Here is a 25430-nt window from a genome sequence, read left to right on the forward strand (position 1 = left end):
AACAAAATTAGGTCATCTGCAAAGGCTAGGTTTGACAACCTAGGCCCATTGCGGCTGGCCCGAATTGGCTTCCACGCACCCACCTCCACTGCCTTCTCAATTAAATGGGTCAGACGTTCCATACAAATAACATAAATATAGGGTGACAACGGGTCACCTTGTCGAATGCCCCGAGTTGGCGAAAAACTCTCCGTAGGATCCCCATTCCATAGTATCTGAAGAGATGTCGAGGTAATGCATTTCATAATCACCTCAATCATAACTTGAGGTAGCCGCATCTCGAGAAGAGAGTCCCTTATAAAACTCCAACGTAGCCTGTCATAGGCTTTCTCGAAGTCGATTTTCAATGCCATATTACCACTGTTTCCCTGTTTCCTTCTCATCGTGTGGAGCATTACCTGTACTATGATGATGTTATTTGTAATTTGCCGTCTAGGTACGAAACTGCATTGCACTGGTGATATCATTGCAGGGAGAATAGGTTTAATCCTATTAACGATTACCTTTGTTACCGTCTTGTACACAATATTGCACAACCCAATGGGCCGAAATTGGGTAACTGATTGTGGACTACTGACTTTGGTAATTAACACTAGGAAGGCGTTGTTCAGTTTTTCCGGGAAGTCACGGCCATTCACCACATCAAGGACAAGTTTATTGACATTAGGGCTCACTAAATCCCAATATCTTTGATAAAAGAGTGGCTGAAAACCATCTGGCCCAGGGGCCTTGAAAGGTTGCATGCTTTTTATTGCTTTGACTACTTCACAACTCGCATATGGTCTTGAGAGGACCTTCCATTCTTGGCTCGACAGACATGGGAATGAGCCTGGCATAAAGCCAGTAACGTGCAAGTCTGGTTGTTCTTCCGTAAACAAATGTTGCCAGTATTGTACCACCATTCTACGCACTGCATCAGGTTCTGTTACCCAAGTTCCATCGTTTTCTTGTAACATCTCAACTCTGTTGTGTTTTCTTCGAATGACCGTAGATAGGTGGAAGAACTTCGTGTTGCGATCCCCATCTTTAATTGCTTCTAACCTTGATTTTTTGAACCAAATCATTTCTTCCTGATACAGCACATCATCGAGTTCCCGTCTAAGTTTTGCTTCCAGCTTTATTAGCCCTCTATCCCAACGATTCGAGAGTTTGCGCTGTACGCCCTCTAGCCTTGCCCACAATTCATCTTTCTTTCGAAACACATTATGGAATTCTTCTTTATTCCATCTTTTCAACTTAGTTGCAAACTCTTCTTGGAACGGTACTACAGGGGCATCTTGTACCCAATTCTTTGTCACAAAATCATCAAAAGTATCATGGCTCAACCACGCCGCTTGAAAACGGAATTGTCTAATTGTTTCTGGAACCGGGGCAAAACCACTTGAGCTCACAATTATTGGGCAGTGATCAGAATAGTTCTTTGGTAGATGATTGACTGCACCCTCTTCGAAACGTAGCCTCCAATCCTCGTTGCACAGGAACCTATCCAACCGTGCAACTTTGTACGTCTCTTTTGTATCCCCTCTAGCCCAAGTATGATTGGGCCCAGAATACATTAGGTCTATTAGCCCATTTCTTTCTATCCAGTGGACAAAATTGCGACAACGTCTTTGCATTTCCGTTCCTCGGGTCCCAACTCGTTCTTCCATGTTTACTGTATCATTGAAATCTCCTCCCAAGAGTCATGGACCATTAAACCTTATTTTCACCTCTTCTAGGGCTTCCCATAACTCTCTACGTAGCGTCGAATCCGGACTAGCATATATGGCAGAAAAAATCCATGGTTCTGTGTCGATTTTCAAGATTTCTATGGTGATATGTTGGGTATGAGCATCTAGGACTTTCACTGAGATCTCCTCGTCCCTCCAAAACAACCAAATCCCCCCACTAAACCCTTGAGCATCAACACGAAACTGACCAGAAAACCCAATGCGATTACATACTTTAGTTGCTGTCTCTCCACTGACGTGTGTTTCCACCAAAACAAGAATCGTTAGACGATTGATTCGAACTACTTCCTTGATTATAGTCAAGAAATTCTGATTTCCTGCTCCACGAACATTCCAAACCATAATCTTAATAGACATATTAAACATGGGAAATTGCGGGTACCTGTCCACCAAATTCAGAGGAATTCTAGGCAGAATATCCATGAACGCGGCCCTGAGGTCGTTCATGGGGTGTACTAGCTCCATCGGGAGTTGAATCGAGGCCAGCAAATCCGGTGGATTGTGCCTGGGTGGGAGGTAGGAATCGATCTGGAGTTCTACCTTGTGAACCAGTGGGTGGACTGTGATCATCGATGGCCCTTCCGTGGCGTAGTCGATGAATGTCGAGAAGGATGGGGGAACATGACTCTCCAGGGTAATTGGAATTTCTTGTGGATTCCTGGTTGGGTATTGTTCCAGCTCCTTCAGTGTCAGGAGGCTCACCGGGTTCTTGAATTCGAGACAAAGAGTTGGTTGCTGAATGGTTTCGATTTTCCTTGTCACGATCTAGGTCATAACTCGGAAATTGGCTCACAATCCTTTCCTTTTCCTCCCTAGTGTGATTGATTCTGTTATTCAAGGAAGGTATTTCCTTTAACGGTAAAGATTGATTGTGGAGATTATTCGGGTTCGAAGGATTAGCCCTATTTAAGTTAACTTTCCAGTTATTAAAAGATCTTCTTTCTTTGAATTAGGATCCTCAGTAGCTGCCAGCTCCACTGTGATGGGCATAGATTCCATAAATTCTCCGTCACTGGTGCCATTAACTTGCCTCGATGTATTTTGTTCCAAGATAATATTATCTTCCCCCTGATTTTCCTCCGTTGATTGCGTGTGAGATCCTGTGTTGGCTTGGCAATTTTCCAAATTAATGACTCCCTCCAAATTTGCACCACTGTGGGGCTCAATTTCCATATCCTGCCTAGCAAACTCCTCCCCTTCTGGTCTACCTTCCAAAACGGCAAGACGCGATCCGTTTTGGGTTGAACTTGATCGAGTTGATTGTTTATGAACTTTAGGGGGTCTATGGCTTGCCTCCCCCTGTTCAACTCCTTGCTTGCTTTGGACCTGGTTCACCCCCTCTTTATTTTCTTCTTGTTTAGTGCTACTACCTTTGGCTCTTATCGGTACTCTCCTTGGTGTACGTTGAACTAGCATCCATGACCCAAGCTGGCCATACTCCTCGGGGTTTTTTGGTGGTTCCAACGGTTTAGGGACTTGGGTTTGGACTATCGAATTAATATTCTGACTTGACTCTTCACCATTCAGAACCCTGAATTTAGGACATTGCTCATCCTTATGCCCTAAGTGTCCACATTTGAAACAAATTTGACGTAGGCCCTCATACTGGATAATCCATACTCGCCCATTCAAACGAAACTTCGACAGGAGTGGCTTCGACAAATCAACTTCGATACAGAATCTGACATATTGGCCCCTATCCATTGATTCTGTGTTCTTATCAATCCTAATCACTTTTCTGATTTTTTCACCTATACGATGTAGGAACTTTTTGTCGAAGTACTCGACTGAAAGATTCGGGATTCTCACCTATGCTGTTAGGGTGCGGATTGGTTCCTCATCCGGAACAAAATTCGGTACCCATTTGCGAATTGTAAGGTAGCTATCACCAATCATCCATGGTCCTTGTGTCATAACAAACTCATAATCCTCCATGGCTGAGAATCTGACTACATAGAACGCACACCCCACATCTGTAAGCGCGATTTCTCCCTTCAGACTCCACATTAGTCTAAGCCTTCGAATTAACACAGCGTAACTTAGCCGTTTATCAAAAAGCTTAATAATCAATGAGTATTTCCAAGGTCGGCGTAACCGCTTTTTCTCCTCCCTGGTCAGCAGAATCACCGGGCAACTAACATCCTCCGATTCGCAATCTATGCCCTTATCATCGTCCGAATACGCCTCTACTTCCTCCTCCTCGCTACGTTGTTCTACCTCTCGATGGTGTCCCAGTCCTCTCGCCATATTGCTATATGTCACAGCAGGGTGTCGTCCCTATTCCTTTAACGTGGTGTCCACTGCCTCCCCATCCGTCTCCATTGATTCCGTCATTACCACTTCCCTTTCTTCTCCGTGTCCCATAACACGATCTGTACGTTTGACTTTCTTGTTCGATCGGCGAATCAAATCCGCCTCTTGCACCGATAGTTCTTTCTCTCTTTTTACGCTCTCCATCTTTTTACTTTCTTCCACTATAGTTATATTTGAAGAGTGGAACATTAGTGTTATTAAAAAATAGATGGATACGAATTATATTTTAAAAAATACAAATACAACGTCAATAATTTTGGATTACCGTGCATGGCACGGGTCCTATGCTAGTAATGTATAAAATTAATCATTTAACCCTTTAAAATATTTATCTATCAATTTTTTTTTTACTAATATAAAAGTTAATCAAAACTAGGTTAAAGTTACAAAAAAATTAGTTAAAGTTATCTTGGTGTACAATAAATTTATATACACCTTATGCGTGCAAGACCTTTTGAATTTAATGTTAGCACAGGCCACAAGGCCCCCAAAATGATTAATTTCTGCTACAAACCATTTTGCTTCACCTACTGCAAGAATATGCGTTATTAATATTATTGACCGTGCTAAACAGTCGGTAAATAGTGAAACGATTGGAAATTATTGTTAAATCGTTGTGCGTTTAGGATTTAGGGTGTACATACAACATTAATATTTCCTATATAAGAGTATTAAACCCTAATCACCCTAAACCCATACCGTCCAACTCAAAATCCAACGTACCTTCGTATTAGACACAAACTACAAGAATATGCGGCTTAAGATTAATTAATCTAATTTAGGTTTGATTATATTCGTAATGGGGATGGAGCAAATTAGTTTCTAATAATTTTGGAGCATATTAAAAGAAAAACGTTTATTGATACCATCTGCAAAAGTTACGGAGTAATAGTATAAGAGTGTACGTACTTTGGTAATCAAAATAAAATTGTGTACCAAAAGAAAGTTAAAAGTGGTTCATGGAACAATTGTTGGAATTGGAGCAAACTGTGGAGAATATGAACAACAATGGTTTCTACGAGGGTCGTCTTTGTCAATTTGATTTGCCTGTTCTAAGTATAAAAATTAGGCCCGTAAAATTTTCGAAAGACAATTGTTGAAAAGTAGAACACATTGGTTTAAGATTTTAGGTAGGTTATTTGAGAAGATGAATTGAATGGTTTGATAGACATAAATAAAATACTTCGTATAGGTTATATTACTACTCCCTCCGTCCCGGAATACTCGACCCGATTTGACCGGCACAGAGTTTAAGGGACCCGATTTGACCGGCACAGAGTTTAAGGGACCCGATTTGACCGGCACATAGTTTTAGGGACTTGATTGACTTATTTAATTTAATAGGTAGTAGTTGATAGTGGGTATTATTTTAATGTAGTTAGTGGGAGGTGGGTTAAGAGGTGGGGTTGGGGGATAGTAGGGGTTGAATTTTTAATTATTTTTTGTTTGGAGTAGGGGGTAGGTGGGTTAATAGGGGTGGAGCGAGAAATAATATAATATTGTTAGAATATTTCCATTTTTAGAAACAGGTCAAGTATTAAGGGACGGCCCGATAAAGAAAACAGGTCAAGTATTCAGGGACAGGGACAGGGACGGAGGGAGTACTCCGTAGTCCGTACTACGTATATTGCCACAAAAAATAAAGAAAATACCCGGTATTGACTAGATATAATATATTGAGAGCATTAACTATTTTTTGGAAATTGGAGAGAGAAACTGAACAGTTTGATTTGGTTTTAATGAAAGAAATTAAAGATTTTTGTTAATTATGGAATATGGATTACCGGAATTAGGGAAGCAAGCATTTACTTTCTTTTATTTGGGTTTTAGACTTAAACCAGCGTTTTGTTTTTTTGGGCCCCAAAAATTTTGGGCCATGTTCTATGGATATGAACAGACCGCCCCATAGCCGGGCCTAATTCCTATTTAGGTACTCCCTTCGTTCCCTTTTCTTTTTCTTTACGTTCGGTATTATACACGCGTTTTAACGACTAATTAATGTGGATTGATATTTCTTCTATTTTTTTATTCAAACAATACAAATTACATTTATTTATAATGTTTTCACTTTTGTCAAAAATCTGACATTGGGAAAATGTAAAAAGTTTAATGTCCATATGAAAAATGGTGAAAGATTAAATTTCCCCAATGAATCTAATTGGTTAAATGAATCATTATGCACAAATTCTGACAGAATAGTGAGACATTTGTGTGATAATATAAAAGGAAAAACTCTCAGTATAAAGAATAAAATGAGAAACTCTAAGCAGAATATGAAAATAATAAAAAATGACGGATAAGAGTGGCTTAGATATTTGATTTTAATTTATGAAGTATTTGTAGTATGTTTCTTGTTTTACAAAGGTGGTGTTAATGTAATGGGACGCTATAACGTACTCCGTATATTGTTGCTAGCTTTATTTCCTTGTTTGAAATATTAACATTTCGAGTTGCGTGAGTCAAAAAGGAGAAAATAAAAACTAATGGAGTAGTCAGCTACTCATGCATTGCATCATTTACTCATTTGCGTGCGTTATTCATTTTGTGGAACACATCATTTACTCATTTGCGTGCTTCATTCATTCTTGTTCTTCCAAATTCTTCCTTCACTTTCTTTCTCCTAGGGTTTTAACATTTCCTTGCTCAAATTAATTTCAATGGGTTCCCCAATTCAAGACGGAATTTCTTCACTCAAATTCTCTCTCTCCCCGTCCGACTACAAGAGAACAAAGCAATCTTTGAGCATCATCGAATCGAGAATCGAGAGCGAGAAGGCGGAACTTGAACAGAAATTCGCCAATTCGTTGAAGGATAACCAAATCCTGACGAAGCAGCTGGAGCAGTACAAGGGCGAACATAGCGACTTGCTAATCGCCAACCTCGAGTTTCATGACCAACTCGATGAGTCAAGGTTTGAGTGTACTCACCTCCGAGTCAGACTCGCTGCTGCGGATCAGGAGGTTCAGAGGGTGAACTTCTTGGAGAAGCAAATCGCGAAATTGAGTGATGAGAATGCGAGTTTGGAGGCGGCAAAGCTCAAAATCGAGGAAGAATTGAGGGATTGTAGGCTCCAACGTGAGAAAGACATTGCTGAAATTTCAAAGATTAGGGGAGAGAAAACTAAGTTACAGTGTGATCTAGATGGTGTACTTCAGGCTGCTACCAGGAAATTTAAGTTGTTAATGGATCAGTTGTCGGTATTGGAGCAAACTGTGGAGAAGATGAACAAAAATGGTTCCGATTCAGGTAGTTGATTAGATGTTTGATTTTAATTTATGAGATATTTGTAGTATGTTGTTAATTCTATTTTCATGGGACGAGAATAGAGAATCGGGGTGTGTAAATTTTTTGTTTGTCTAATCACTAAATCACTAATGTTTTAGGGGTGGTACGTACTAACTAGAAACTACTGCGTACTAAGTTGTGAGATCTTTCACGACTCTTGTTTCTAATTTTGATTATTAAGGTCCTTAAATACTATATTCCACTTTTCTATCCAACTCAATCATAATTTGTATTTTATTCTACTTTTCTTTTCTTAAAACCCGTATTTTTTGTTAAACGGGATTATAATTATGGGACGAAGGAAGTAACTACTAAGTTGTGAGATCTTTTACGACTCTTGTTCTACACGAAAATTGAGTAGTGGTACTCGATCTTTCTTGATCAAATGTCAGTGATGTTGTTGCTAAGCTAGCTTCATTTCCTTGTTTGATCTTTTCGAGCTTTCTCTGTACACTGCAAAAACAATGAGAATACATAGACGATCAATCAAAATGTTAACAAGTTTTAACACGAAATTAAAGTTGAATGGGTTTAACTTACCACATACATCCTTGTTCAACGCCGTCCTGATATGTAATTGCATCAGGGGCCTCGAATAATGCAGCCCTGATCGAAGAAAGGGTGTTATTAACGAGATTATACAGCTTACGTATTGATCTTTTAGGGATATCTTGTGCCTTTGATGATTTATCTAAAACCTGAAACAAAACAGTCACTATGCTTCCTTCATTCTCTTCTTCTTGATTAGGATGATCCTTGTTAGAAAGTATGGCGAACCCAGAAGGCATAAGAGGAATTTCATCGACGTTTCCATGGTTGTTCGATGATAGTGAAGAAAGAGAGTCATAAGTTATGGGTGAAAACATCACGTATGAGGCTACTGCGTTTTCATGCTTTTCTTGTAGAAAAAAGGTGTCAATTCTCCCCTTTTCGTCCTACAATTTCACAAGAGCAAACACAATATATACAACTTTGGATCACTATGTAGGCAAAATTGTTATAAGTGTCTTGTTTTTAGGTCAATTTGTGAACTAAAATATTGTATTAAAAGCGGGACCTTAACCAACATTCATGACAAGTAGTCAACATTCTGTCCATTGACTTTACTTTCCCTCAAGAAACAATGTGTGTGTAACACATTTGACCAAGAAAAACGACGTGCCCATATTTATGTTATAAGAATAGACATTAACAGTTTAACACACCAAAAATATCAGATCCAAAGATGGCAGTTGAGTGTTCTTGTGGCAAAAACTTTGAATTTGAATTTGGTTCTTATACAATTGGAGTTAATGAACAGAATGTTGACTGTTTGACCGGAATGATGTTCAAAGGTCCGTTTTTTAACACATTTTTATTTTAAGATACTTTTGACAAAATCATACAGCTAGTTCACAAATTGACCTAAAACAAGGTAATAATGTAGAAAATGCATTGAAATTAAATGTATAATGTAGTTAACATACCACCATTTTAGTAATAGATACAATATCTTCTTGACCTTGACCACTGTGGATATGGAAAACTTCCTCAGGAGAACGGTCGAGAGCAAGTGCATCCCACTATAAACATACAGTTAGATCAACTATACAAGGAAGAAGCTAGCATAGGCAATAAGCCGAATAAGCTAGGGCGTGCAATAACTATGTAAGTACCTTGGTTCGGTTTCTGTCATTGCCCAGGAAACTGAAAACTTTGTTAGCCGAGAAGGGAAACCAAGAGGATGTAGTTACAGTCAATAAGGCTGGGCTTTGATCATCACTGTTTAGCGTTTTGATTAAAATGCAGTCTCCTCCTTTGATCGATATAGGCTTGTAACCATTTCCTTTAGTACCACTTGTAGCGCCATAGAACTCTCTTCTCATCCTCTCTGCTAGCCTTAGCATTCCCTCTATGCGAAATGGGCCAACTTCTGCTTTATCATAAGCATCAAATACAACAACTAAGGCCTTGTTCTTTTGAACTGAACTGAACTGAACTGAACTAAACTAAACTTAACTGAACTGAAAATAAGCACTGAAACTGACATTAAGCCACAAAGAACGTACAGGGCCTAAGATCTAGTATCAATCGAAAGGAGGGCGAAGGAGTTTAGAATTTGATAAACATTAATTACCTTTAGTAAGGGCATCAAGGCTATGTTGTGTTAAACTGTCAAGGTATTGACACTGTCGCGCTAGTGTATCAACCCATTTTTTGGCACTAAAAACAATTCCGGAGCTAACTAATGACTTGAATAAAGGATGAACTGATTCGATTTCCACCTCTGTGTGCTCAATCCAAGTCACCTGAGTGTTTCCATCAGGTAAGCCTTGAATTAAGCAGCCAGAGGGTCTCCTTCTGCAGTTCATCAGAGGATTGTTGATCAAACTTTCTAAAGAAATGTCGACAATTGCCCAAGTATTGGAGGATAACTCTTTGCAGTATCTTGCGAAGCAACTCTGCCTTGTTGCAAGAAGAGGAGATGGTGCATGGTATTCAGCTGCCATCTACACAAATCAGATCACAACCAAAATATACATATATCAGGAAGCAAAAACATTCACATAATAAGCGCAAGATTTCTTATACAACAATTGTTGCACCACATTAAATTAGTTGTGCAACCCTCTAGTTAAGCTAAAATGATGTGAAAGTATTGATATACCATTTGCAGAGCTCCATCATAGATTCCTGGTGATACAATTCCGAGTACTGTAGCCCTTGACAGCATTTCAGAAAACACAAATGACCAAAGTCTCTAAGAAAACAAACCATAAATGTATTTCAGACCTAAACACCTCAAAATTCAAAAGGTTAATTGCATACTTAATTAAGATTAAAATTTACACCCAAGAAGTAATAACGTACCACATCCATTAAGATTTCAACGATGCTTATTGCAGGCATGGGTAAATAACCAACTTCTCGTGAACCATGGTGAACGTTATTCGATGATTTGATGATTTGTCCCTGGTTGACCATGTCTTCTCCTGTTAATAGATTGCTATTGTTACTGGCAATAATAATTCCGTTTAAGTCAGGGAGGTAATTGTCTAAGGGAGCATCAACCGCTATCATCCTGATAATATCTTCTAATGTGGTGTCTAAGTTGGAGTGAAATATCCTTTGATACTCAACCATGTTTAGAACCTCTATTCCTTTATCCAAATCATGTTGCCACAGAGGATCTCCTTCTGTAAACATTTTTGTTACTTCATCCATTGCATTCTCAACCAGCTCCTTGATTTTGTGCTTGTTATTGTCCGCGGACAGAGAAACAGACATTAGAAGATCGGTAGCTTTCATTCCTTGGCTAAATTCTCCAACCTAAATTGTGAGACGATAATTTTAACAATTAGACCGAGCTATTATTAGCTGAGACAATTCTGCATGATAAATACTTGCACTTGTTCGGAACTAGATTAGGTCCCGTGCCCGCACGGTTATTTGAAAATTATTAACTGACTATCTTTTTTCAATTGAAATATTTATCCCTTAAATCTATTGCGTAATTAATAAATCTCGAACGTACTCATTTTATCATATAATATATAATTTCCGCTCTATTACGTATTATATATTTTATATGTTTAATATGATGATTTGAGCGAATTAAATATTTGATATGCTTAATATGAATAAAATATTATTATTGATATGAAGATCTGACTAAATATTACCAAAATTGTTTAATAATGTCATATTTAATAATCTTATAATTTTTTCTATTTATAAACATTTATATAAAAGGAGAGAAAATAAAAATAGAATAAAGTAAATATTTTTTTTAGGAAAGGATTTTTGGCGGGAAAAAATCTCACCAGGAATCGACACGTGTCATTCCTGGTGTCTATTTTAGTATATAGTAATAGATTATTTGTCATATTATTAGTTCAACTTACATTACCGGTTGTTAGCTGGTTTGACTAGTTCTTAGTTGTTGCAGTTCATATTAGCTAATTGGACTAGCTGGTTGACTTGTTATTTGTATAAAGTGTGTGGTAAATTAGCTATTAGATTTTAGTTGTTTAATGCGTAAAATGACTATTAAGGACATTGAATATACACAAAGTGATGCATGTTGGTAAAAGTTGTAATTTTAGATAGTATTAGGACAAAATTGTCATTTTACCCCTACTTTTCAAACCTCTAACGCAAAAAGCTTTTATATTGAGTTTTTTTTTCCTTCCTTAAATTCTCTTCGAAACCTCTTATAAGTTATAACCAATCACTCCATTAGCCTTTTAAAATTGTCAAACCTCAAATTCATCCAAAATACTGTTGAACATTATTGCTAATGAAGTGGCATAGTGATTGTTTTTCTTTATGGCATTTTCAATCAATATGAAGCAAAAATGACATAATCCTACGATGGTGTTACCTACATGTATATAAATACTTGGTATTTACCTGTGGCTGTAACTCGGTATTGTAAGAATGCTGAAGCTCAATGGTATTTCCAGGAAGAGGAGAGATCTCCATTGAACTGAAACAACGTTGAAAATGTCTAATAATAATAACATTAATACAACTTACAAAACAAAGATAAAAATTGAGCATGTACGTACTCTTTTATCGCGACAAATTCATTAGAGATCTTCATATGGCGCAGGAGTGATGACGACTGAACTTGGGATATATCTTGGTGATCCTCCATTTGTGTGGGATTAACTTGATCTTGTTCATCCCCATTAACTAAATAATTGCATTCTAATATTGTCATTATATTTTCCTCAGCCTATTTTTAGTCTAAATGTCTAATGAAATATAATGTTGATTAAATGAAAATTAACATAATCTGTTAATTAGGCTAAATAGGAGCTGAGTTGAGTAATTATTTTCTTCTTATTTATGCATGCATGGCAAATTAGGCTGTTATTCTGCCATTCCTCCAGGAACAACATCAAACTTTTAGGGTGGTGGTTTGAACTTTGACATTTTCTTTCTTTTTATGTGACTTTTTTTTTGGAACCATATTCTGCTATTTGTTAGGTTTGTGACACATAAAAGAATTGTTAAAGGTAATTTTTTTGGCTTTGTATTAAAAAAAAAGGCGCATGAGATTTCTAAGCGTTAAATGTTTTTTTGGTGCAAATGAGCCATAAGGGCGGGGATGAGAATCGATCTCAGGTCATCTGGAATCGGGATGGAAAGTCTAACAAACTGAGCTATCCATCACTCTCAGTGTTAAATGTAGTTGTATGCGATATGTGTATGTAACCCAATGAAGTCGTGATCGTGTATAAAAAACTGTAACTCTAAAGAGTGATACATTTGATGGTTGTAAATATATTTTCTGGTTTTGGAAATGAAAACAACCATCTAGAGAATATAATCAAAGAGATCCGCAATTACAGTGGTTAGATTTTCTCTTCATTTTATGATGGAAGATTCTTACAGAGTTTTAATTGGGATACTTATTTGTTTCGGTTTTGTAAGGTAATTGCAAAATTGGTTCAAGAATTACAGCCGGTATACATATACACGATACAATATGACAACTAATTCTGGAGGGTGGAGGGCCTATGTTGATGTTACGTTACATTACATAATTCCTGCAGTTCTGAAGTATTGTACATGACATATTCTTCGGTATAACATTACACGTGAAAATTTATAATATGATGCCTCCGTTTATGAAGCAAATAAAGATTAACAAAACTATCTGATTACAAAATTGTCAAGAATCAAGGGCTTTCTCAGAGTTAAAAAATAGGTTGAGATGACCTGAGGAGTTAAGCAGTGGACTTATTCGACGAAGAGCAGCAATCAGAGTCTGACTGCTTTTGCAGAAAGCAAATCTAATGTACCTTCTTTGATAGCCATCAGGAGGCCGCTTCGTATGGAAAAATCCACATCCTGGAACACCAACTACTCCTGCTTGTTTTATCAATTCTTCAACAAAGTCTATCTGCAACAAAGTCAACCCTGTAATTCAGTAAAATGGAACAAACATGACAATTATACTACTTATGCCGTTGCCAAAGAAAGCCGAGTGAACAGTCATTGTTGAAAATATTCCAGCTTTGGGTAATGATTTGCATTACTAGAACAGAGGGAATTGAGAGTTCTGAGAAGCCACAAACATACATCACATTGTTTGTAATCATTGGGTAGCTCGGCGAATATGAAAAATGAACCCTGAGGCTTAAACTCAATCTGGAAACCAATCCCACTGAGCATTTCTGTTATGAAGTCTCTTCTTGACTCATAGTCCTAGGAAACAGAACAAGTACTATCAATGAAAACTGAAAAGTATTTATAAGCAGGCCCGAAAAGATAACTAGATATATAAATCTTACGTCTTTCAGTGACTTATAATATTGCGGAGGGCTCTGCAGAGCCGCCAAGGCAGCTTCTTGGAAAGGTGCTGGGGCTGAATCTGTAAGTCTTATGTGGATATTTCTTATAGCATCAGCAATACATGCAGGGGCAATGGCCCATCCAATTCTCCAACCTATGAGAGCAGAGGTGGAAAATAAGGGTTTAAAGGATGGGACATGGTTAGTATGGGAAGGCAGTTGAGATCACCTGTCACACAATAAGTTTTAGACAAGGAGGAAGTGATTATGGTACGCTCTTGCATTCCTGGAAGTGACGCGAGGGCTATGTGTCTTTCATTATCATAGGTTATATATTCATACACCTGGAAAAACAAGATAATCCCAGTATAAGATGTGGATTTTTACTGTCATCTAGTAATTTAGTTATGTCATGGGTTTTATGGGAATTAATGATCATGAAAAATACTATAAGCATGCAATAACAAAGACGTAGGACACCATAAAGTAAGCTGCACCTCAATCAACAAAGTTTGAAGCCAATAGAAGTAAGAAAGTTATTTGCCATACTTCATCTGTAACAGCTAGGCAGTCCCATTTAATGCAAGCTTCAGCGATTATGTCCAGCTCGTCTAGTCCAAACACTTTCCCTGTTGGATTGTGAGGGCTGTCATTTGATATCAGTATTTTATATGATATTGCAGCAGTTTTAGTATACTACATGGTCAATAATTTGAAAGACAGCTGTTACATCCATCAAAGTGACCAAATGATACCAATCCAACTATCCAAGTTAACAGACCAATTTAAGTCTAGTGAAGATATTCAAATGTGCTCCTTTGTACTCCTCGAAAGCAAGGAATTTAGGCTGTACTACAAATGGATTATTGAATTTAAGTACAAAATTGAAAAAATCTTCGAACCTGTTCAACACTATAGCTTTTGTCTTGGAAGTACAGGCCTTCATCAGTTTCTCAGGGTCTAGAGTCCAATAAGGAGGGTCTAAGGACACAAATACCTGGCACAAAACCACAGTCCACAGAATTCAAGTAAATTCTCATATGATATATCCTATATTCATCTATAAATCATGTGGATTCGTTAATTGAACCTTGAACCATAAAACACGAAGGCTTACCGGTACTCCTCCAGCCATACTGATGCAAGATTCATATGTCTCATATGATGGGTCAAGCACGATAACTTCATCGCCGCGATCAAGCACTGCAATTGCAAATGGGGAGTATTTTACATAGAGAATTTGTAAGAATTGTTATCCTAAGTCTTTTGAGGCATAGTGTAAGGCAACTGCTACCAGAAAAATGAGTAAATTCTCCTTCTAACTATTGATTTACTTTGCATTGCATTCTACTAAGCATAAGTTGAACTTACAGGCAAACATTGACGCAGCAAATGCCTCAGTTTGACCACAACAAATCACTATATCTGTCACAGGGTCAACATCCAAACCATGCATGTCCTTCATATTCTTTGCTACATGATCACATATTTCCTGCACATGTCTACAAATTAATGGTCAGAATCAGACTCCTTATTGAAACACAAATATCAAGCACTATATTCCTAAAATGTCTTAATTCTGACTGAGATGCAAGGAAAACTTACCTTAAACCCACAAAATGATGAGCTAAAACCTCAAACCTAAATTTAGTATCAGGGATACGAGGGAAAACTTAAGCACGGCATGTGACAATAACTAACTGTTGAGTTTTTTTTGGGTATTCACATGTTCCATCGTTCTATACATGTTCCACAACTGCAACTGAAACGATAGAATTAGGCAAACAAACTACAGAAAGGCGGAGAAAGTAATAATCGAGCCAAGATGGTGTATTGCTTCAGCAACGGAAGCAATTGAAGATAGTATTCGATCAGGGGACAACCAAACTATGATTTGTAAGGTACTTGAAGGCTTTTCTAAACAATAATCCCAATGATCTAAGACTAGAAGAGAACAGAGGATACAACCAACTACTGAATAGTAAGGCTGATTTCTGCAACTGATGACATTTGTTGAGAATCTTGAAGAAAAAAGTATGAGGTGCATTGTTTTCTCATTTCTTACACCTTTTCCTTGCTGCCATTGTTTCTTCCGATTGTGCATGTTCTACGGACCACATAAAGACATTTCTTCAGTTTGTAGTCTTTGTACTCCATGGTTAAAGGCTCTCCCTCACAAAACACGGTAATCCAGAACCACTAATCTTTCTAAACTAAGTTAGTACTCACAAATCACAATGGGGATGCATATAAATGTTGAGTTGATGGTTTTTCTACTCTTTCTATTCTATTTTAGCTACTTGCAAGTACTTATTACAGTTTTAGGTTCTCTACTTCTCTTCAAGTTAATGAACATTTCCCGCTTATATACATCAATGGATGTCGTTGTTCGCCTTCACAACAATATAGGAATACTCAAGTCCTTATCTTACATATACCTATATTATTGATCAGTAATGTATTCAAAAAACTCCAATAACCAAACTATAAAGTGGAATTAGGCAGCAACAGCAACAGCAACAACAACAAAATTCTATGAATCTCCAGAGCACCAATATTATAATTCCAACTCAAACTATTAATTAGACAATCAGAAAGGCAATTATTCCCATCTATGCTAAAACGGGAATGGTAATTAGACTTGGTCCCACTCCCACATAAAAATATCAAATCCTTAGAGCATAATTCTACTAATAGCACAGATAAAAGTATCAAAACCATATTCTAACATTCTAGTGTAGCATGACCATGAATCATAAATTCAAAACATTATCCAAAGAATATCCCTAAAGAATAATCCATTAATAGGAAATTAAACTAAATTAAAATTCATGGGTCTAAGTCTAAGCAATTGACATTTGGGGAAGAGGGTATGTATAAATACTAAAAAAGAAGCTGAAAATAATTAAAAACCTGTATTGATTAAAGTCAGAGTTAATGGCGGAAACGGCAGCGTTTTTGATGTGGGAAGGAGCAGGAAAGTCAGGGAAGCCTTCAGCAAGGTTGATGGCATTGCAACGTTGAGCAAGATGAGAAAGCTGTTGAATTGGTGATGGTGTTGTTGATTTTGCAAATGATGATAATTTCTCCTCCATTTTTGGTTTGAGTTATTTTCTCTCTCCTCAAATCAACCTTATCTTATCAGTTATCATATTATCAATGGGTTCTCAGTCTTCTTTATCAATTTGTCATGCAGGAAATTGGGCGGCTTTCTGTTTACAGGTTAAACGTGCTTATAGGTATTAATCATCATCAAATTATGTCATTGATATCACCGTTAACACGTCTTAATCACATTTTACTCAAAAAAACAAAAAGTCTTAATCACCAGCTGCACCCTCACCCTGTACCCGGCAGCTTTCTATTTTTATTCTCCATGTAGTCGTGTGTGTATAGTGATGAAGAAAGAACACAAAAAGTAAACAAGTAAAACGGGTTGTTCGCCTGTTCGGGTCGGGTGAATTTGGTTCCACAGCATTTTCGGGTCTATTTTATTATGTTAATTAGTGATATACTCGTATAATTTAGTCAATAAACCGTATTAGTTAGGTGCAATAAGTCTAGTTCGGGTTATGTAATTCAGGATACCGTTTGAGCGAGGATTTGGTCTTTGGATCGGACAATCACGTACATGTCTTTCCAATTAATAGGAACGGCTGGCTCGCCATTTACCTGGACTAATAACCACCATGATAATACTGTTTCTTTTGAGCGATTAGATAAGGCGTATGCCTCGTCAGACTGGTTGCAGATGTGCCCTGATGCTTCTGTCATCCATCAACCTATATTCCTCTCGGATCATTCAGCAATTATTCTAAGTTCGGACGCAGCTGCCTGTGCTCGTCGTCCTTATAGGATTGAAAATTGGTGTCTGCATGCTAAACCTGTCGTGGAATTTGTTATTTCCACTTGGAATCAACACTTTCTGGGTTCTCCTATGTTTGCTTTGTGTTCAAAGCTTTCGTTGATTCGCAATTTCTTGTTAACTTGGTGTGTTCAGAATTGACGGCTTTGGGGAATTAATTGGAGGGAGGTGAATTCTATGGTGGCTACTGCGGCCTCATCTATTGCGCCTGGCCCTTCGGCTTCTCTCTTTATTACTTCTAAGGACGAATGTGTTGCTAGAACCCAGGCTATGTTTATGTATTGGCGTCAGCGATGTAAGATTAAATGGGATGCGTTTGGTGATACTCATTCTCGACTCCTTTTTGCTTCGGTTCAGGCTAGAAAAAGGAAATTTTTTATTCATAGCCTGCAAAATAATGAGGGCACGACTGTACGGGATGGCCCTCAGCTTCACCAGCTTATTTCAGATTTCTATTTAGATTTGTTTGAGAATGTTCCTCCTTTGGAGTATGATTGGGGTTCACTTCACCTTCCTTCTTTGTCTGTTGAGGACAAGGGTCTTCTCATGAGTCCTTTTTCTGGAAATGACATCCGTCATGCTATGTTCCATATTTCGGATAATAAATCTCCAGGCCCTGATGGGTTTTCAGCTGCTTTTTTTAAGCTTCACTGGAATGTTGTTGGAGACCATGTTATCCAGGCTGTTCAATTTTTCTTCGCTCACGGCTTCATGCTTAAAAATTGGAATCGTACTTTCTTGATTCTTCTTCCTAAGGTACTGCATCCGGAGTCTGTGTCTCAGTTTCGACCGATTGGGCTTTGCAATGTCATTTATAAGTGTATTGCGAAATGTCTCACCCATAGGATGCGTTTGGTCTTGCCGTCTCTGATCAGTGATACTCATAATGCTTTTGTCCCGGGTCGCTTAATGTCGGATGAATGCCTTGTGGCCCATGAACTCATGTCTTACATTAATCGAGTTAAAGCAAAGAATAAATTTTGTGCCGTTGTAAAGTTGGATATGAATAAGGCCTATGACAGAGTTCGTTGGGATTTTCTTTTTCAGGCCCTGCATGAGTTTGGGTTTCCTCCTTATTGGGTTAACATCATTCGTCAATGTGTTACATCAGTTTCTTATCAGGTGTTGGTTAATGGTGAGCCTTCTCGCTCCTTCAATCCCAAGTGTGGTTTGCGTCAAGGGAATCCGTTATCTCCATACCTGTTTGTTCTATGTATGGAAGTTTTGTCGGCACTTTTGCGTCGTGCGGAGCAGGAGCACCTTATTCAAGGCATCTCAGTTTGTAGGGGAGCTTCTTCGATTTCGCACCTGTTCTTTGCTGACGATTCACTGCTGTTCTTCCGGGTTTCGCCTAGGGAGTGCGATCAGGTGATCTCTATTCTTGAAGAGTTCAGCGGTTTATCAGGTCAGGTGATTAATTATAAAAAGTCTTTTGTCAAATTTAGTCCTAATACTCCTCAGGATTATCGCGATTACTTGGCGGCCTCTCTTCGCCTTGGCCAACGATCTTCGCTGGGTCCCTACTTGGGAGTACCGGTTGACATTGGTCGCTCGAAGTGTTCGGGTTTTTTTGACCTGGTGGATATCATAGCTCGTAAGCTGGCTAATTTTTCGTCCCTTCACCTGTCCGCGGCGGCAAAGTTGGTAGTTATCAATTCAGTGTTGGTAGCTTCGATTACTCATGTGCTTTCAGTGTTCTTGATCCCGAAATCAATTTGTGACCGCATTGACAGTTTATGTCTTCGGTTTTGGTGGCGCTCTTCAGCTGCTTCGAAGGGTATGGCTATGGTGTCGTCTTCACTTCTTCACTTTCCTAAGGGTATGGGAGGATTGGGAGTTAGGAAGATTAGCACTTTCAATCAGGCTTTGCTAGCAAAAACTGCCTGGCGCATTGTTCACCACCCTCAGTTGTTGGTCTCTCGTTTGTATCAAACTCGGTATCCTGCTCTTGCTATTCATCCTCCTTCGACTAGGGTGTCATGTCCATCTTGGGGTTTTAGGAGTCTATCTCGGGGTTTCCAAGTGCTTGACCAAGGTATTGCTTGGAAGCCTGGTGCGGGCACTCGGATTCGTATTCTTCAGGATACGTGGGTCTCTATGGATCGTATTTCGTTTAGATCATCGGTGAATGGGTTGGATTGTCCTACCCATGTTTCTTCTTTACTTGATTCGCGTTCTTACGCGTGGAATATTGGTATGGTTCGTCGTCTTTTCCCGGATAAGATTTCATCTCAGATTCTGGCTCTGGAGCGTCCAACCTCGGAAACGGATGATTTCTTATATTGGAAATTTGCTCTGGACGGGAAATTCACGGTTCGTTCGGCTTATGCGATGCTTTTGCGTTCTTCTCATCATGCTGCTGGGGTGACTTCTCTTCCCTCTTCTTCCTGGTGGAAGCATTTCTGGGGCTTGGATATCATTCCTCGGTTTAAGCTTTTCTTTTGGAAACTGCTTCACCAGGCTTTGCCGCTGGCAACCTTCCTGTGCCAAAGAGGTTTGCCGGTTGACCCTCTCTGTTCATTATGCAATCAGGACCCTGAAAGTGATTTACAACTATTCCGGAATTGTCCTTTGCTTTTGAATCTTTGGTCATCTGGTCCTCTTCGTATGTTTTGTCCTTCGGTTGCTTTGGATAGGTTTATTCCCTGGTGTGTTCAGTTTGCTAATAACCTGTCATCTGGACCGTTGGGTCTATTGGATTGCTTCATTTCGATGCTTTGGGCAATCTGGGTTTTGCGTAATCACGCTCGATTTCGCAATGTCCCCTGGGACCCGGGAGCATTTCATGTTATGGTTGAGGGTTGGAGAGGTCGCTGCGTTGAGGTTCGTTTGCTTCGCCGTAGTTCTAAGGAGTCTCCGTTGTTTCAAGGGAGCTCTTCCCGGGTGGCTGCTATTTCCGGGTTGTCAAATCTGTACGCAGGGCCTACTGGCATTACTGTGGACATTTGTCTTCTGTCGGATGGGGCTTGGGTTTCTAGTAATAATAATGCAGGGATTGGCTGGATTCTGCAGGACCCGATTTCGTTGATTCAACAAGGGGGCGGAGCTCAAGCTTGTGTTTTGGCTTCCGCTCTTCAGGCAGAACTGACCGCTTGTTTACGAGGCGTTGAAATGGCAGTTAGGAGGGGTTATTCACGTCTTTTAATTTATTCGGACTCCTCGATCTTAGTAGGTTTGCTGAACGGATCTTCTCCAGGTCCAGTCTCGGTTATCTGGTTGGTTTGCCAGTTGCGGGACATTCTTCATTCCCTAACCTGGTTTTCAGTTCGTAAGGTCTCTCGCCAGTTGATTTATCCGGCTCACGTTCTGGCCACTTCAGCTCGGCGTCGACAGCTTCTGTGTCACCACTTTTAATTTTTAGGTGCCTTTTTTTGTTTTTTTTCGTGTTGTCTTTCTTTGTTAGTCCTCTTGTCAAAAAAAAAAAAAAAAAAAAATTAATAGGAACGGGGTTGATATGAAATAATTTTTACTAAAATCACCTAATTGGAAGAAATGAAAATACTCTTGTTTTATCAGTTCACCAGATGAGTAAATGATCCAATAACTTGTACTGTAAATAAATTACTCCTTAAATAAATCAGAAAAGTTACCTCAAAAAACCAAGATAGAAACTAGAGAGGTCAGATAAATAAAACATCCTCAATAGCTAGTTAACCTTTGGGCCTCCAAGAGTCCAAGTGTCAAGTCCAACCAATCGAGCTTATCATTTTGCATACTTATGGTTAACAGAGTACAAGTTTCATCTCTGACTGCAAGGAAGCAGTTGATAACATCAACAATGATCAAGCACCAGTCTCTTTTCTCACAAATCTGTATGGCAAATGCAGGGAATTGCTAAAAAACCAAAGGCACCTATGGTTGAAGTTCAGAAGAAGACAACAACTCATGGAGGTGGACTACATCGCAAGAAAAGCCAAGAACCAGTTGAGTCTGTTGGATCAGTGCATTAGCATTGCCCCCCCCTTGTCCCTTTGATGATATCTCAAAAAACAATGAAACTAACTTTTTGGATGCATGTTTGATTCGAAGTTTTTGGGCCATTTGTGGCTGTAGTCTTTTGCCCACTACAAGTGGAGAAACATAACAAACATTATGCTGTATGATGGTTTATTAAGTTAATCTAGCTACTCTTTATTACCAAAAAAAAGAAAAGAGTACAAGTTTCAGTATTTAAAACTACTTGTTTGTTGATTTCCAAACACTTCACAGTTCCGGATTGTGCAAGACTTGCCTATGCAGCTGATCTGGATCATATGCTGCTGTAGTTTTAAGGGTCCAAAGGGAGTCTTTTGCTGTATTATAAACCCCTTTTCTGTTTTATTGCTCCATCCACCCTTCATGCTTTTGGATCCAGATATTCTAATCGTTTCTTTTCAGTACTAAAAATGCTAATTTTATGCTAATATAAGTTCTCCGTTTGTGTGCTAAAAAAAAATTTCTTCGGAGAGCAAGCTTAGAAGATAAAGGAACTGTGAGTTGGGCTGCGAGGGTCAGGCCTCCACCAACCCAACACCCCTACTGGCTCCGCCCCTGCAATCAAAGCAACTTCAAAACAAGAAGCCAAGAATAAAATTCTAGCTGCCCTCAAGTGCTTAATACAAGACACCTTTGCTATTTCCAGTAGTGCTTACTGGAGCAAGCCAGAGCCTTAAACCTCTGCATAGTTCTCAGCCTGTCAAAAATCCCAAATCAGACTTACACTTTTCTTTCATTTCTTGCTCTCCAGAAATGTCAAAAGTAAAAACTTCAGATTAGGTCTTGTTCATAGGAAGTCAGTTTCAATTCTTGCCCTGGTCACATGAGTCTCAAATTTTCTGACGTATGTCATCAGAGAAAGTTGAATCCAATCTACCGCTAAGTGCTACAAATTTGGCTTTGTATCTCAATATAGGGCATTTTTCAATCAAATTTGAACCATCATATGCTTCCTTAAGAAAGACAGTACTTCGTACACCCTTGTTCGTGATATAGAAGATACCATGATGCTTAATTAAGCAAAGCAATAGCCTTGCAGGTAAGAGCAACTCTGACTGAAAGGCATTCATTTGAACAGATGTCATCCTCTTCTCAATAGTCAAGCTTAGAAGCTCATGGAGCACTCCCACCACTCTTTTCCGAGCCATTCGATCTGCCTGATCAAATCTCCTGGCATTTAAATATGGAGAAGGAAATTCCAATTTCTGCCATCTCTCAAGGTTTTCAAGAAAATCCGTATTTGGCCGAAATCCAGCAGGATAGTAAATACGAAATGCGTTCGGACTAGGATAGTTTCCATCCTTTGAAATCTTAACTCTCTCTCCTTTCCCTCCACCCTTTGATTCCCCTTCATGAGTTAACTTCTCCTCTCGAGCAGTTACTCCAAGTGAAGAATCCCAACTTTCCAGGTGTAAGTAAGCCTTTCCATTAACATCTTTCACTGAGAAAAACTCCGGATATTTGGGAATAAGTGATTTCTTGTAATCTATTGGTAAACCCAATTCGTTTTCAATAAGTTCAATCTTTTCCAGTGGCACCCTGCAATCGACAGTCAACATCAACAACTTCCTCAGATTCTTAACCAAAATAGGCTCCATGAGTATCTTGGCTTCATCTTCATCAGCTGCAACTCTTTGCGCTTTTTCAGTAAGCTGAACTGAGACGGGAGTTCGGTTACCACCACTAACATGGAATATTGTAGGGTACTTTTCAATGACAGCCATACAGTTCCATTTCTGAACAAAACCCACTTCCTTTTCCAGATCCCTAAGTAGGATACATTTGTTTTTATGGGATTGAATAATGTCTTTGAGTTGGAGGATTACCGCTGGTTTCTTCTGTAGGTCCATGACTTTGTCAAGTTCATGGACCCTATGATAGATTTTCTTCTTGGGTTTGCTACCTCCACTTGATTTGAGCCGGATTTGCACACACATACGACCAGAGTTCTGAAATAGGATTGATTCCAATACTGCCAGATTGCTCACAAAAAAGCCTTTGAAGCGCATCATAATAGCAAGGCTTTTAAGGCAATACGTCGAGCAACTGGTGTGCACGTGCATTCAACACCACTCCAACTTCGTAAGTTACTCCAACTCCTTATGTATTTTCATACAGAACACACACCCTCTCTCCCTCCCCCTTTCTTTCTTGAAGATTTTAATTAGTGCATAACATTCGTGCTCCATGGATGTGATTTTGCACCAACTAACACAAAACTTTCTCCTAGAATTCAAAACCCCTGTGGTATACCAGTGGCAGATAGAGAAAATTCAGGGACGAGTGTACGAATAATTAAAATAACCAATTACAACAAAAGTAAGGGGGTCGAATTACACGGTACGAGTTAGCCGTAGTTCAGAAGTGATTTACTAAATCATAATCATCACTAATAATGTTAAAAATGATCAACATTCCACAAATTACAACATTTAATGATTACCATTTACAAATAGCAACTACTCTGTAATGGTTTCTAAGCGACTAAGCATCAAAAACTGGCTTAATTAGTTTCTAATTACAAAAGAAATTAATTTCAGCCATTCCAGTGCTAGACAATTACAATTTGTCTACATGTATGATAAACTCAACCCCAACACATTTTTTTTTTTTTTTCCAAATTATGTTCATGTGGTTCAACCAACTCTAACCATTAATCGAGAACAACTAAATTAAATTCAAATTTAAAAGTAGCCAAAATGAAATTGAAATATTAGGGCAAAACAAGAACAAGAGAACTGAGCTTACGAATTGAGATACTATTGAAAATAATCTAATTTCTAAATTAGTAGAAGACATAGAGAAAGAGAACCGAGCTTACCAATTGGAGGAACCATGCACTGCCGCTGCTCCGTGTGCGGTGGAACTGGGATTTTACCGGTGAGAGAAATTGGTATCGTCGGCTGTCGGGGTTTCACAGTTAGTTTTAAACCGGGGAGAGTTATTTTTGGAACGGGATGCTCCGAATTGTAAAATTGATTAATCCTATATCTGATCATGGGCCGACAGGGCCTTGTCCAAAGAATCGGGTCTCGGTTAAGTTAGGGCTGCAACGTTTGTGCCCAAACCGCTAATCCTCGTGTCCCTGCTTGTTTGCCACATTTGTCATTTTAGTTCGTCATTAAAAGATTAAATATTACTCCCTCTGTATTTATTAAAGAGATACACTTGTCTTTTTCGGCCGTATTTATTTAAGAGATGCACTTGCCGTTTTTAGTAACTTATCAACCCCACCTTCTAATTAAATAATATATCTACACCTCACCCCCACTCCCTAAAATGACATGGTCCCCACCTGTTTTTCTTATTAAAACATGTACTCAACCCCACTTGTTTTATTACTTTATTTCATTCAATTCTTTTTCTTAATATCCGTGTCCGACCAAGTGTATCTCTTAAATAAATACGGAGGGAGTATTAATAATGATCTTGAGATCACAACTTTACAACTCCGTATCACATAAAATACATTTAGCCTATCAATTTTGTCTCTTCTTAATTCTACTCACCCACCTCTTAATTAATAAGACACATTTGGTTCATGGGGAAAATGATAAGGGAGAGAGGGTTTATTGTATTTCTTCTTTTGGACTGACCTGGTTTTGTATAGGTTGGCCCGTTAGCCCAACTTAAAATGACACGTTTTAGCCTGACCTACCTTGATTTAAATAATTTTGAGTGGGTTTATAAATTACGCATGATCTGAAAAATATGATGTTATTTTTGTCCAAAATAATGGGTTTTGAGCATAAAAGATTAGGTTTTTTTTTAGGCAAGACCAGACATATCAGATCGAGAGAAGTTGATTCGGCTCAACATGCCATTTGATCAGGTTTAAATTCGAGGCATAATAGAGTTTGAGTATTTGAGTTTACCCAATACCAACAAAAAAAAGTCAAAAATATATCCGGATATTTTATTGGAGGGGTTTCCCATGAACAACTCTAAACTCAATTTATCATCACTAACTCAACTACG

The 25430-nt window shown here is 38.6% G+C and overlaps 4 protein-coding genes across 5 annotated transcripts; 1 reads left to right on the top strand and 3 right to left on the bottom strand.

The window, feature by feature from the left end:
- Positions 1 to 7464: 7464 nt before the first annotated feature.
- On the bottom strand, positions 7465 to 12353 carry LOC110787053 (homeobox-leucine zipper protein ROC2-like). Its single transcript, XM_021991623.2, has 9 exons — positions 11879 to 12353; positions 11721 to 11796; positions 10179 to 10637; positions 9976 to 10068; positions 9445 to 9817; positions 8984 to 9240; positions 8795 to 8890; positions 7869 to 8263; positions 7465 to 7781 (listed from the first exon to the last, which is right to left on the bottom strand). Exons 1-9 carry the CDS (start codon positions 12031 to 12033, stop codon positions 7640 to 7642), a joined length of 2046 nt encoding a protein of 681 aa, XP_021847315.2. The 5' UTR covers positions 12034 to 12353; the 3' UTR covers positions 7465 to 7639.
- A 452-nt stretch (positions 12354 to 12805) lies between these two features.
- Positions 12806 to 16819, bottom strand: LOC110787073 (uncharacterized). Of its 2 annotated transcripts, none has more exons than XM_021991640.1 (9): positions 16526 to 16819; positions 14984 to 15114; positions 14730 to 14815; positions 14515 to 14609; positions 14162 to 14258; positions 13842 to 13956; positions 13613 to 13767; positions 13401 to 13526; positions 12806 to 13221 (listed from the first exon to the last, which is right to left on the bottom strand). In XM_021991640.1, exons 1-9 carry the CDS (start codon positions 16705 to 16707, stop codon positions 12991 to 12993), a joined length of 1218 nt encoding a protein of 405 aa, XP_021847332.1. In that variant the 5' UTR covers positions 16708 to 16819; the 3' UTR covers positions 12806 to 12990. The 2 variants fall into 2 exon arrangements, with proteins under 2 accessions (XP_021847332.1, XP_056687872.1); XM_056831894.1 differs by having other exon boundaries at positions 14984 to 15104; positions 16526 to 16664.
- An 835-nt stretch (positions 16820 to 17654) lies between these two features.
- On the top strand, positions 17655 to 21427 carry LOC110779815 (uncharacterized). Its single transcript, XM_021984292.1, has 2 exons — positions 17655 to 20750; positions 21305 to 21427. Exons 1-2 carry the CDS (start codon positions 17655 to 17657, stop codon positions 21425 to 21427), a joined length of 3219 nt encoding a protein of 1072 aa, XP_021839984.1.
- Positions 21428 to 21548: 121 nt separating this feature from the next.
- Positions 21549 to 24432, bottom strand: LOC110787072 (protein WHAT'S THIS FACTOR 1 homolog, chloroplastic). The gene is made up of 2 exons (XM_021991639.2): positions 24274 to 24432; positions 21549 to 23694 (listed from the first exon to the last, which is right to left on the bottom strand). Exon 2 carries the CDS (start codon positions 23513 to 23515, stop codon positions 22283 to 22285), a length of 1233 nt encoding a protein of 410 aa, XP_021847331.1. The 5' UTR covers positions 23516 to 23694; positions 24274 to 24432; the 3' UTR covers positions 21549 to 22282.
- Between the last annotated feature and the right edge of the window lie 998 nt (positions 24433 to 25430).

This window comes from Spinacia oleracea, chromosome 6, assembly GCF_020520425.1.
Source record: "Spinacia oleracea cultivar Varoflay chromosome 6, BTI_SOV_V1, whole genome shotgun sequence".
NCBI classification, from domain to species: domain Eukaryota; kingdom Viridiplantae; phylum Streptophyta; class Magnoliopsida; order Caryophyllales; family Amaranthaceae; genus Spinacia; species Spinacia oleracea.

Coding starts and splice junctions, on each gene's coding strand:
- LOC110787072 (XM_021991639.2), bottom strand. CDS start 23,515: ATGCACGTGCACACCAGTTGCTCGACGTATTGCCTTAAAAGCCTTGCT.
- LOC110787073 (XM_021991640.1), bottom strand. CDS start 16,707: ATGGAGGAGAAATTATCATCATTTGCAAAATCAACAACACCATCACCA. Junction 14,816..14,983: donor TGCTGCGTCAATGTTTGCCT/GTAAGTTCAACT, acceptor TTGCAATTGCAG/TGCTTGATCGCGGCGATGAA. Junction 13,222..13,400: donor ATGATTACAAACAATGTGAT/GTATGTTTGTGG, acceptor ACTTTGTTGCAG/ATAGACTTTGTTGAAGAATT.
- LOC110779815 (XM_021984292.1), top strand. CDS start 17,655: ATGGTGGCTACTGCGGCCTCATCTATTGCGCCTGGCCCTTCGGCTTCT. Junction 20,751..21,304: donor CCTGGTTTTCAGTTCGTAAG/GTCTCTCGCCAG, acceptor TGGCAAATGCAG/GGAATTGCTAAAAAACCAAA.
- LOC110787053 (XM_021991623.2), bottom strand. CDS start 12,033: ATGACAATATTAGAATGCAATTATTTAGTTAATGGGGATGAACAAGAT. Junction 11,797..11,878: donor GAATTTGTCGCGATAAAAGA/GTACGTACATGC, acceptor ACGTTGTTTCAG/TTCAATGGAGATCTCTCCTC. Junction 7,782..7,868: donor GTTGAACAAGGATGTATGTG/GTAAGTTAAACC, acceptor TTGTTTTTGCAG/TGTACAGAGAAAGCTCGAAA.